General features: G+C 58.3%; 3 protein-coding genes across 10 annotated transcripts; 1 reads left to right on the top strand and 2 right to left on the bottom strand.

Annotated features, from left to right (window-relative positions):
• The first annotated feature begins 2,042 nt into the window (after window positions 1-2,042).
• Window positions 2,043-7,311, top strand: SNRPD2 (small nuclear ribonucleoprotein D2 polypeptide). Its single transcript, XM_062514197.1, has 3 exons — window positions 2,043-2,075; window positions 3,849-4,028; window positions 7,075-7,311. Coding segments are annotated over exons 1-3 (357 nt in total). The 5' UTR covers window positions 2,043-2,073; the 3' UTR covers window positions 7,250-7,311.
• A 431-nt stretch (window positions 7,312-7,742) lies between these two features.
• On the bottom strand, window positions 7,743-9,355 carry LOC134057158 (uncharacterized). Of its 8 annotated transcripts, XM_062514195.1 has the most exons (4): window positions 8,856-9,355; window positions 8,264-8,814; window positions 8,098-8,232; window positions 7,997-8,055 (listed from the first exon to the last, which is right to left on the bottom strand). In XM_062514195.1, the coding sequence occupies exons 1-4, from the start codon at window positions 9,353-9,355 to the stop codon at window positions 7,997-7,999; spliced, it is 1,245 nt and encodes a 414-aa protein (XP_062370179.1). The 8 variants fall into 8 exon arrangements, with proteins under 8 accessions (XP_062370173.1, XP_062370174.1, XP_062370175.1 ...); XM_062514189.1 differs by having other exon boundaries at window positions 7,743-8,055; window positions 8,098-8,814; XM_062514190.1 differs by having other exon boundaries at window positions 7,743-8,553; window positions 8,596-8,814.
• An 818-nt stretch (window positions 9,356-10,173) lies between these two features.
• Window positions 10,174-12,391, bottom strand: LOC134057161 (relA-associated inhibitor-like). The gene is made up of 2 exons (XM_062514198.1): window positions 11,825-12,391; window positions 10,174-10,371 (listed from the first exon to the last, which is right to left on the bottom strand). The coding sequence occupies exons 1-2, from the start codon at window positions 12,008-12,010 to the stop codon at window positions 10,333-10,335; spliced, it is 225 nt and encodes a 74-aa protein (XP_062370182.1). The 5' UTR covers window positions 12,011-12,391; the 3' UTR covers window positions 10,174-10,332.
• Window positions 12,392-12,500: the final 109 nt, after the last annotated feature.

Raw genomic sequence — 12,500 nt, 5'->3', positions numbered from 1 at the left:
CCGGTGACCGATCCAGGACCCCCCCCACCCGGTAATTCCAACCCTAGGACCCCTCCCCTAAATCGAGTCCCGACCCCCCCGAGGGTCCCAAACCGGACCCCGCCCCCCGGTGACCGATCCAGGACCCCCCCACCCGGTAATTCCAACCCTGGGACCCCTCCCCTAAATCGAGTCCCGACCCCCCCCCCCATCAGGGTCCCAACCGCGGGACCCCCACCCCAGGAGCAGACCCCGCCCCTCCCGGGGGTCTCATTCCCGAACCCCGCCCACCTCAGGGGTCTCATTCCTAGGATTCCCCCCCCCCCGCCCCCCACCCCCCATTCTCAATGAACCCATCCAGGACCCTCTCCCCCACGGAGGTCTCAACCTTGGGACCCCTCCCCAAAATCCCCACGTGTCCCCCGCCCCGTACCTCGGCCCGGGCCGCCCGTCCATGGCCGCCGCTGCCGCGCCCTCCGCACCCACCGCGCCGAGCCCCCTCCTCGGACACGCCCCCTCCACCCTGACCACGCCCCCTTCGAGGTCACGCCCCCTCCTCTCACACCCCCCCCCCCCGTAGGAAACGCCCCCTCCCCAAGATACCCCAGTGGGACACGCCCCCTCCCCCCTTTTTTTTTTTTTTTTATTCCTCGCACACGCCCCTTTAAGGAATGTCACACCCCCCTAGGCCACGCCCAGTTGGTTAAAACCACGCCCATAACACACCCCCTCTCGTAGACCACGCCCCCTCCTCGAAAGAGCAGGGCACGCCCCCCTCTGTGACCACGTGGTCGCGGGAACACGCCTCTACATGCCACACCCACTTAGAGGACACGCCCTCTTTGTGTTCACGCCCACTTAACGTTACACCCCAATCGTAGGCGTGGTCTAAGGTGGTTGTCAATCACGTGGGCGGCCACGCCTATTGGTTTGGCCACACCCCCTTTGAGCACGTGTCGAACACACCCACAAAACACCGGCCACGCCCCCCCCTCCGACCCCAAAAATTCCACCTGAGACCTCCCCAAATTCCACTGGGATCCCCCAAAATTCCACCTGAGACCCCCAAATTCCACCTGAGACCTCCCCAAATTCCACTGGGATCCCCCAAAATTCCACCTGAGACTCCCAAATTCCACTGGGATCCCCCAAAATTCCACCTGAGACCTCCCCAAATTCCACTGGGATCCCCCAAAATTCCACCTGAGACCTCCCCAAATTCCACTGGGATCCCCCAAAATTCCACCTGAGACCCCCAAATTCTACCTGAGACCTCCCCAAATTCCACTGGGATCCCCCAAAATTCCACCTGAGACTCCCAAATTCCACTGGGATCCCCCAAAATTCCCTCTAGGACACCCCAAAACCTTCTCAGAGACCCCACAAACCCCTCCTGGATTCCCCCAAAATTCCACTGGGATCCCCCAAATTCCACTGGGATCCTCCAAAATTCCACCTGAGACCTCCCCAAATTCCACTGGGATCCCCCAAAATTCCACCTGAGACCCCCAAAATTCCACTGGGACCTCCCAAAATTCCCACCGAGACCCTCAAATTCCCTCTAGGGCCCCCCAGATTTCCCTTGAGACCCCCAAAATTCCACTGGGACACCCAAAAATCCCCTCTAAGATCCCCCAGATTCCCCTGGGACCCCCCCAAAATCCTCTCTGAGATCTCCCAAATTCCCTTTAGGATCCTCAAAATCCCCTCTGAGACCCCCAAAATTCTCCCCGAGACTCCAAAAACCCCCCGGGACCCCCCCAAAATTCCTCTCAGTAGTCCCAAATCCCCTCTGAGATCTCCCAAATTCCTCTGGGACCCCCAAATTCCCTCTAGGACACCCCAAAATCTTCTCAGAGACCCCACAAACCCCTCCGGGATTCCCCCAAATTCCTCCCGGGACCCCCGAACTCCCTTGAGACCCCGCCCCTTCGCAAAGACCACGCCCCGTTCCGCAACGACCACGCCCACCTCGAATCTCATAGGTCGTCGACCCCGCGGTAACCCGGAAGTGGTGTATTCCCACGTTGTGACCCGGAAGTGGTTCCCTCACTTGTGACCCGGAAGTGCGGCGGGAGCGGGAGAGCGGCAGCCATGTGAGAGCGGCGGGAAAAAACGGGGGAAATCCGGGAAAAACGGGGGAAATCCGGAGGGAAACAGGGAAAAAACGGGAATGGAGAGGAGCGGGAGAATCGGGAGGGAAACGGGGGAAGGAGGAGCACGGGGTGAGCGGGGGGAACCCGGGAGAGGCGGAACTGGGGAATGGGGGAATAGGGACGGAACGGGACTGGTCTGGGCCTGTCCCCGTTTTTGTCGGCTCTTGTCGTGTCGCTGTCCCCAGACCTGTCCCGTGTCCCCAAACCTGCTCGGTGTCACCATCCCATGTCCCCAAACCTGTCCGGTGTCCCCATCCCTGTCCCGTGTCCCCATCCCTGTCCGGTGTCCCCATCCCTGTCCCGTGTCCCCAAACCTGTCCGGTGTCCTCAGACCTGTCCCGTGTCCCCATCCCTGTCCCGTGTCCCCATCCCTGTCCCGTGTCCCCAAACCTGTCCGGTGTCCCCATCCCTGTCCCGTGTCCCCAAACCTGTCCCGTGTCCCCAAACCTGTCCGGTGTCCCCAAACCTGTCCGGTGTCCCCATCCCTGTCCGGTGTCCCCATCCCTGTCCCGTGTCCCCAAACCTGTCCGGTGTCCCCATCCCTGTCCCGTGTCCCCATCCCTGTCCCGTGTCCCCATCCCTGTCCCGTGTCCCCAAACCTGTCCGGTGTCCTCAGACCTGTCCCGTGTCCCCATCCCTGTCCCGTGTCCCCAAACCTGTCCCGTGTCCCCAAACCTGTCCGGTGTCCCCAGACCTGTCCGGTGTCCCCATCCCTGTCCCGTGTCCGCAGACCTGTCCCGTGTCCCCAAACCTGTCCGGTGTCCCCGTCCCTGTCCCGTGTCCCCATCCCTGTCTCGTGTCCCCATCCCTGTCCCGTGTCCCCGTCCCTGTCCCGTGTCCCCAAACCTGTCCCGTGTCCCCATCCCTGTCCCGTGTCCCCAAACCTGTCCCGTGTCCCCAAACCTGTCCGGTGTCCCCGTCCCTGTCCCGTGTCCCCAAACCTGTCCCGTGTCCCCATCCCTGTCCCGTGTCCCCAAACCTGTCCCGTGTCCCCATCCCTGTCCCGTGTCCCCAAACCTGTCCTGTGTCCCCATCCCTGTCCCGTGTCCCAATCCCTGTCCCGTGTCCCCAAACCTGTCTGGTGTCCCACCTTGTTGTGTCCCCATCTGCAGCACCTGGGTGTCCCCCTGGTGTCCCCAACATCCCCCTGATGTCCCCAACGTCCCCCCGGTGTCCGCAACATCCCCCTGATGTCCCCAACATCCCCCCGGTGTCCCCAGGACCCCGCTGAACCATCCCAAGAGCGATGTGACCCCAGAGAACGATCCCCGTGTCCCCACACCCCCCTGTTCCCACGGTGTCTCCCCGGTGTCCCCAACACCCCCCCGGTGTCCCCAACATCCCCCTGATGTCCCCAACGTCCCCCCGGTGTCCCCAACATCCCCCCGGTGTCCCCAGGACCCCGCTGAACCATCCCAAGAGCGAGGTGACCCCAGAGAACGATCTCCGTGTCCCCACACCCCCCTGTTCCCACGGTGTCTCCCCGGTGTCCCCAACACCACCCCGGTGTCCCCAACATCCCCCTGATGTCCCCAACGTCCCCCCGGTGTCCCCAACATCCCCCTGATGTCCCCAGGACCCCGCTGAACCATCCCAAGAGCGAGGTGACCCCAGAGAACGATCCCCGTGTCCCCACACCCCCCTGTTCCCACGGTGTCCCCACGATATCCCGGTGTCCCCGTGACGTCCCCAACGTCCCCGCGGTGTCCCCAGGAGCCTGTTGAACAAGCCCAAGAGCGAGATGACCCCCGAGGAGCTGCAGAAGCGCGAGGAGGAGGAGTTCAACACGGGCCCGCTGTCGGTGCTGACGCAGAGCGTCAAGAACAACACGCAGGTGCTCATCAACTGCCGCAACAACAAGAAACTGCTGGGCCGCGTCAAGGCCTTCGACAGGTGTGGCTGCGCTGTCCCCGCTGTCCCCAAGGTGGCACCGAGGTGTCACCGAGGTCTCCAAGGTGTCCCCAGGGCTGCCTCAGTGTCCCCAGGGTGTGCCCATGGTGTCCTCAGTGTCACCGAGGTGTGCCCATGGTGTCCCCACGGTGTCCTCAGTGTCACCGAGGTGTGCCCATGGTGTCCCCAGGGTGTCCCCATGGTGTCCTCAGTGTCCCCAGGGTGTGCCCATGGTGTCCCCAAGGTGTCCCCATGGTATCCTCAGTGTCCCCAGGGTGTGCCCATGGTGTCCCCAGGGTGTCCCCACGGTGTCCTCAGTGTCACCGAGGTGTGCCCATGGTGTCCTCAGTGTCACCAAGGTGTGCCCATGGTGTCCCCACGGTGTTCTCAGTATCCCCAAGGTATCCCCACGGTGTCCTCAGTGTCACCAAGGTGTGCCCAAGGTGTCCCCACGGTGTCCTCAGTGTCACCGAGGTGTCCCCACGGTGTCCTCAGTGTCCTCAGTATCCCCAAGGTGTCCCCAGGGCTGCCTCAGTGTCACCAAGGTGTCCCCACGGTGTCCTCAGTGTCCCCAAGGTGTCCCCAGGGCTGCCTCAGTGTCACCGAGGTGTCCCCACGGTGTCCTCAGTGTCACCAAGGTGTCCCCAAGGTGTCCCCAATGTCCCCAAGGTGTCCCCACGGTGTCCTCAGTGTCACCAAGGTGTGCCCATGGTGTCCCCACGGTGTTCTCAGTATCCCCAAGGTATCCCCACGGTGTCCTCAGTGTCACCAAGGTGTGCCCATGGTGTCCCCAAGGTGTCCCCACGGTGTCCTCAGTGTCCCCACGGTGTCCTCAGTATCCCCAAGGTGTCCCCAGGGCTGCCTCAGTGTCCCCAGGGTGTGCCCATGGTGTCCTCAGTGTCCCCAGGGTGTCCCCATGGTGTCCTCAGTGTCCCCAAGGTGTCCCCACGGTGTCCCCACGGTGTCCTCAGTGTCACCAAGGTGTCCCCAAGGTGTCCCCAGTGTCCCCAAGGTGTCCCCACGGTGTCCTCAGTGTCACCAAGGTGTGCCCATGGTGTCCCCAAGGTGTCCCCACGGTGTCCTCAGTGTCCCCACGGTGTCCTCAGTGTCCTCAGTATCCCCAAGGTGTCCCCAGGGCTGCCTCAGTGTCCCCAAGGTGTGCCCATGGTGTCCTCAGTGTCCCCAGGGTGTCTCCATGGGGTCCTCAGTGTCCCCAAGGTGTGCCCATGGTGTCCCCAGGGCTGCCTCAGTGTCACCAAGGTGTCCCCACGGTGTCCTCAGTGTCACCAAGGTATCCCCAGGGTGTCCCCACGGTGTCCCCAGGGCTGCCTCAGTGTCCCCAAAGTGTCCCCAAGGTGTCCCCAATGTCCCCAAGGTGTCCCCAGGGCTGCCTCAGTGTCCCCAAAGTGTCCCCAAGGTGTCCCTAATGTCCCCAAGGTGTCCCCAGGGCTGCCTCAGTGTCCCCAAAGTGTCCCCAAGGTGTCCCCAATGTCCCCAAGGTGTCCCCAGGGCTGCCTCAGTGTCCCCAAAGTGTCCCCAAGGTGTCCCCAATGTCCCCAAGGTGTCCTCAGTGTCCTCAGTGTCACCAAGGTGTCCCCAAGGTGTCCCCAATGTCTCCCCAATGTCCCCAAGGTGTCCCCACCATGTCTTCAATTCTCTTTCCCTGTTCTCCCCCCAAAATCCCCATTTTTCACCCAAATTCTGGTTTTCCCTCCAAACCCTGGTTTTCCCCCCCAAAATCCCATTTTCCACCCCAAAATCCCATTTTTTCCCCAAAATCCCATTTATTCCCCCAAAATCCCATTTCCCCCTCCCAAAATCCCCTTTTTCCCAAAAAATCCCATTTTTTTCCCCCGCAAAATCCCATTTTTTGCCCTAAATCCCATCATTTCCCCCCTCCCAAAATCCCATTTATTCCCCTAAAATCCCATTTTAACCCACCCCAAAATCCCATTTTTTCCCCCCAAATCCCATTTATTCCTCCAAAATCCCATTTACTCCCCCCAAACTCCCATTTTTTCCCCAAAATCCCATTTATTCCCCCCAAAATCCCATTTATTCCCCCCCAAAATCCCATTTATTCCCCCCAAAATCCCATTTTCCCCCCAAACTCCCATTTTTTCCCCCAAAATCCCATTTATTCCCCCCCAAACTCCCATTTTTTGCCCCAAAATCCCATTTTTTGCCCAAACTCCCATTTATTCCCCCCCAAACTCCCATTTTTTTCCACAAAATCCCATTTTTTGCCCAAAATCCCATTTATTCCCCCCAAACTCCCATTTTTCCCCCCAAAATCCCATTTCCCCCCCCAAACTCCCATTTATTCCCCCCAAACTCCCATTTTTTTGCCCCAAAATCCCATTTTTTGCCCAAACTCCCATTTATTCCCCCCAAACTCCCATTTTTTCCCCCAAAATCCCATTTATTCCCCCCAAACTCCCATTTATTCCCCCCAAACTCCCATTTATTCCCCCCCAAACTCCCATTTTTTCCCCAAACTCCCATTTATTCCCCCCAAAATCCCATTTATTCCCCCCAAAATCCCATTTCCCCCCCCCAAACTCCCATTTTTTCCCCCAAAATCCCATTTATTCCCCCCCAAAATCCCATTTATTCCCCCCAAATCCCATTTTCCCCCCCCAAACTCCCATTTATTCCCCCCCAAACTCCCATTTTTTCCCCAAACTCCCATTTATTCCCCCCAAAATCCCATTTATTCCCCCCAAACTCCCATTTTTTCCCCCAAAATCCCATTTATTCCCCCCAAAATCCCATTTATTCCCCCCAAATCCCATTTTCCCCCCCAAACTCCCATTTTTTGCCCCAAAATCCCATTTTTTGCCCAAACTCCCATTTATTCCCCCCCAAACTCCCATTTTTTTCCCCAAAATCCCATTTTTTGCCCAAAATCCCATTTATTCCCCCCAAACTCCCATTTTTCCCCCAAACTCCCATTTCCACCCCCCAAACTCCCATTTTTCCCCCAAACTCCCATTTCCCCCCCCCAAAACTCCCATTTTCCCCCCAAAATCCCATTTCCCCCCCCCAGGCACTGTAACATGGTGCTGGAGAACGTCAAGGAGATGTGGACCGAGGTGCCCAAGAGCGGCAAAGGCAAGAAGAAATCCAAACCCGTCAACAAGGATCGCTACATCTCCAAGATGTTCCTGCGCGGGGACTCGGTCATCGTGGTCCTGAGGAACCCCCTGATCGCCGGCAAGTAGGGAACGACCTTCTGGAACCTTCCAGAACCTCCTGGAACCATCCCGGAACCTCCTGGAACCATCCCAGAACCTTCCAGAACCCCCCAGATCCATCCCACACTCGGTCATCGTGGTCCTGAGGAACCCCCTGATCGCCGGCAAGTAGGGAACGACCTTCTGGAACCTTCCAGAGTCATCCTGGAACCTCCTGGAACCATCCCAGAACCTTCCAGAACCTCCTGGAACCATCCCGGAACCTCCTGGAACCATCCCAGAACCTTCCAGAACCTCCTGGAACCATCCCAGAACCTTCCAGAACCATCCAAGAACTTTCCGGAACCATCCCAGAACCTCCTGGAACCTTCCAGAGTCATCCTGGAACCTCCTGGAACCTTCCAGAACCTCCTGGAACCTTCCAGAACCCCCCAGATCCATCCCACACTCGGTCATCGTGGTCCTGAGGAACCCCCTGATCGCCGGCAAGTAGGGAACGACCTTCTGGAACCTTCCAGAGTCATCCTGGAACCTTCCGGAACCTTCCAGAGTCATCCTGGAACCTCCTGGAACCATCCCGGAACCATCCCAGAACCTTCCAGAACCCCCCAGATCCATCCCACACTCGGTCATCGTGGTCCTGAGGAACCCCCTGATCGCCGGCAAGTAGGGAACGACCTTCTGGAACCTTCCAGAACCTCCTGGAACCATCCCGGAACCTCCTGGAACCATCCCAGAACCTTCCAGAACCCCCCAGATCCATCCCACACTCGGTCATCGTGGTCCTGAGGAACCCCCTGATCGCCGGCAAGTAGGGAACGACCTTCTGGAACCTTCCAGAGTCATCCTGGAACCTCCTGGAACCATCCCAGAACCTTCCAGAACCTCCTGGAACCATCCCGGAACCTCCTGGAACCATCCCAGAACCTTCCAGAACCTCCTGGAACCATCCCAGAACCTTCCAGAACCATCCAAGAACTTTCCGGAACCATCCCAGAACCTCCTGGAACCTTCCAGAGTCATCCTGGAACCTCCTGGAACCTTCCAGAACCTCCTGGAACCTTCCAGAACCCCCCAGATCCATCCCACACTCGGTCATCGTGGTCCTGAGGAACCCCCTGATCGCCGGCAAGTAGGGAACGACCTTCTGGAACCTTCCAGAGTCATCCTGGAACCTTCCGGAACCTTCCAGAGTCATCCTGGAACCTCCTGGAACCATCCCGGAACCATCCCAGAACCTTCCAGAACCCCCCAGATCCATCCCACACTCGGTCATCGTGGTCCTGAGGAACCCCCTGATCGCCGGCAAGTAGGGAACGACCTTCTGGAACCTTCCAGAGTCATCCTGGAACCTCCTGGAACCATCCCAGAACCTTCCAGAACCTCCTGGAACCATCCTGGAACCATCCCAGAACCTTCCAGAACCTCCTGGAACCATCCCGGAACCTCCTGGAACCATCCCAGAACCTTCCAGAACCATCCAAGAACCTTCCGGAACCATCCCAGAACCTTCCAGAACCTTCCAGAACCTCCTGGAACCATCCCAGAACCTTCCAGAACCATCCAAGAACCTTCCGGAACCATCCCAGAACCTCCTGGAACCTTCCAGAGTCATCCTGGAACCTCCTGGAACCTTCCAGAACCTCCTGGAACCTTCCAGAACCCCCCAGATCCATCCCACACTCGGTCATCGTGGTCCTGAGGAACCCCCTGATCGCCGGCAAGTAGGGAACGACCTTCTGGAACCTTCCAGAACCTCCTGGAACCATCCCGGAACCTCCTGGAACCATCCCAGAACCTTCCAGAACCATCCAAGAACCTTCCAGAACCCCCCAGATCCATCCCACACTCGGTCATCGTGGTCCTGAGGAACCCCCTGATCGCCGGCAAGTAGGGAACGACCTTCTGGAACCTTCCAGAGTCATCCTGGAACCTTCCGGAACCTTCCAGAGTCATCCTGGAACCTCCTGGAACCATCCCGGAACCATCCCAGAACCTTCCAGAACCCCCCAGATCCATCCCACACTCGGTCATCGTGGTCCTGAGGAACCCCCTGATCGCCGGCAAGTAGGGAACGACCTTCTGGAACCTTCCAGAGTCATCCTGGAACCTTCCAGAACCTTCCAGAGTCATCCCGGAACCTCCTGGAACCTTCCAGAACCTTCCAGAACCGTCTCAGATCCCCCCACGACCACCCTGGATCCCCCCAGGATCCTCCAGGACCTTCCTGAATCCCCCCCAGGACCTCCCCAAATACCCCCGGGACCCCCCAGAATTCCCTCAGGACCTTCCAGGACCCCCCAAAATTCCCCCAGGACCTTCCAGGACCTCCCCAAATACCCCGGGGACCCCCAAAAATTCCCCCAGGACCCCCCAAAATTCCCTCAGGACCCCCCAAAATTCCCCCAGGACCTTCCAGGACCCCCCAAAATTCCCCCAGGACCCCCCAAAATTCCCCCAGGACCTTCCAGGACCTCCCCAAATACCCCCAGGACCCCCCAAAATTCCCCCAGGACCTTCCAGGACCTCCCCCAAATTCCCTCAGGACCTCCCAAAATTCCCCCAGGACCCCCCAGATCCCTTCAGGACCTTCCAGGACCTCCCCAAATACCCCCAGGACCCCCCAAAATTCCCCCAGGACCCTTCCAGGACCCCTCCCCACATTCCCAGCTGGATTTTTTTTGGGTTCAGGGAAGGATTTTTTTTTTTATTTTTTTTTTTTTTTTTTTATTTTTTTTTTTTTTCAGGTGGGGGCCGGGGAGGAACAGGAAAACGTTCCCTTGACAATAAAAGAAATAAAATTTATTTCGGTACCACCTTGGGTCACTCTTTGTGCGTCCCCAAATTTGTCACCACATCCCACCCCCCCCACCCCCCAACCCCCTCCCCAAAAAAAAAAAAACAAAAAAAAAAAAACCAAAAAACCAAAAAAAAAAAAAAAAAAACCAACCTGGAGCATCCAAAAGAATTTTTATTTATTTATTTTTTTAATTCCCAAAAAATCCCAAAATTAAAGGACAGGGACACCACGGGTGGGGGAGGGGAAAACAAAGGAGCTGAGCCCGAAATTTGGGGGGAGGGGTCCAGGACGCCCCCTCCTCGCCCCTCCCTCAGATTTTTTTCTTCTGTGGTCGCACCCTTGGGAAGAGCTGGGGGAGAAAAGGGGAAATGAGACCCCCACCCAAAAAAAAAAACCAAAAAAATCACAAAATTTCACCCTAAAAGGGAGGGGAGGGGTGAGACCCCCACCCCAAAAAAAAAAACAAAACCAAAAAAATCCCAAAATTTCACCCTAAAAGGGAGGGGAGGGGTGAGACCCCCACCCCAAAAAAAACCCAAAAAAATCCCAAAATTTCACCCTAAAAGGGAGGGGCTGAGACCCCCTCCCAAAAAAATCCCAACCCCCCCCCAAAAATGAGGGGGCTGTGGGACCCCCACCCCAAAATCCCCAGACCCCACAGGAGACCCCTGGGACCCCAACCCAAAAGGATTTGGGGGCTGTGGGACCCCCCTGGGGCTGTGGGACCCCCACCCCAAAATTCCCAGATCCTACAGGAGACCCCTGGGACCCCAACCCAAAAGGATTTGGGGGCTGTGGGACCCCTCTGGGGCTGTGGGACCCCTCTGGGGCTGTGGGACCCCCACCCCAAAATCCCCAGACCCCACAGGAGACCCCTGGGACCCCAACCCAAAAGGATTTGGGGGCTGTGGGACCCCCTGGAGCTGTGGGACCCCCACCCCAAAATCCCCAGACCCCACAGGAGACCCCTGGGACCCCAACCCAAAGGATTTGGGGGCTGTGGGACCCCCTGGAGCTGTGGGACCCCCACCCCAAAAGAGCAGGAGCCAAAATATCCCTACAGGACCCCTCCCCTATGGATTTATCCCTTATAGGACCCCTCCCCAAAATCCCCAGACCCCACAGGAGACCCCTGGGACCCCAACCCAAAAGGATTTGGGAGAGGTGGGACCCCCCTGGGGCTGTGGGACCCCCACCCCAAAAGAGCAGGAGCCAAAATATCCCTACAGGACCCCTCCCCTATGGATTTATCCCCTATAGGACCCCTCCCCAAAATCCCCAGACCCCACAGGAGACCCCTGGGACCCCAACCCAAAAGGATTTGGGGGCTGTGGGACCCCTCTGGGGCTGTGGGACCCCTCTGGGGCTGTGGGACCCCCACCCCAAAATCCCCAGACCCCACAGGAGACCCCTGGGACCCCAACCCAAAAGGATTTGGGGGCTGTGGGACCCCTCTGGGGCTGTGGGACCCCCACCCCAAAATCCCCAGACCCCACAGGAGACCCCTGGGACCCCAACCCAAAATGATTTGGGGGCTGTGGGACCCCCTGGAGCTGTGGGACCCCCACCCCAAAATCCCCAGACCCCACAGGAGACCCCTGGGACCCCAACCCAAAAGGATTTGGGGGCTGTGGGACCCCTCTGGGGCTGTGGGACCCCCACCCCAAAAGAGCAGGAGCCAAAATATCCCTACAGGACCCCTCCCCTATGGATTTATCCCCTATAGGACCCCTCCCCAAAATCCCCAAACCCCACAGGAGACCCCTGGGACCCCCTCCCCGACCCTCAAGACCCCTCCTCACCCCAAAATAGTTGCGGGGGACGTATCCCTCGTGGCCATAGAGGGACCCCCACCACCACTCCAGCTCCTCGGGGGGCTCCCGGCGCAGAACGGTCACCGGTTCCCCCTCCCGGAACGAGAGCTCGTCCCCAAATTCGGCGCTGTAATCCCAGAGGGCGTACACGACCCCGCTGTTCAGCACCCCCATCCCCTGCTCCACCTCTGCGGGGGCGAAAAGGGAACCCCAAAAACTCAGATTTTTACCCCAAAACAGCCCCGGTGTCACCAAACTGACAGAAAACCGAAATATCCCAAAATATCTCAAAATATCCCAAAATATCCCGAAATATCCCAAAATATCCCAAACCCCGACACGACCCCGCTGTTCAGCACCCCCATCCCCTGCTCCACCTCTGCGGGGGCGAAAAGGGAACCCCAAAAACTCAGATTTTTACCCCAAAACAGCCCCGGTGTCACCAAACTGACAGAAAACCGAAATATCCCAAAATATCTCAAAATATCCCAAAATATCCCGAAATATCCCAAAATATCCCAAACCCCGACACGACCCCGCTGTTCAGCACCCCCATCCCCTGCTCCACCTCTGCGGGGGCGAAAAGGGAACCCCAAAAACTCCGATTTTTACCCCAAAACAGCCCCGGTGTCACCAAACTGACAGAAAACCGAAATATCCCAAA

This window comes from Cinclus cinclus, unplaced genomic scaffold (assembly GCF_963662255.1).
Source record: "Cinclus cinclus unplaced genomic scaffold, bCinCin1.1 SCAFFOLD_322, whole genome shotgun sequence".
NCBI classification, from domain to species: Eukaryota; Metazoa; Chordata; class Aves; order Passeriformes; family Cinclidae; genus Cinclus; species Cinclus cinclus.
Note: the sequence above shows the minus strand (reverse complement) of the source record. Positions and strands in the feature narration are given on the sequence as shown.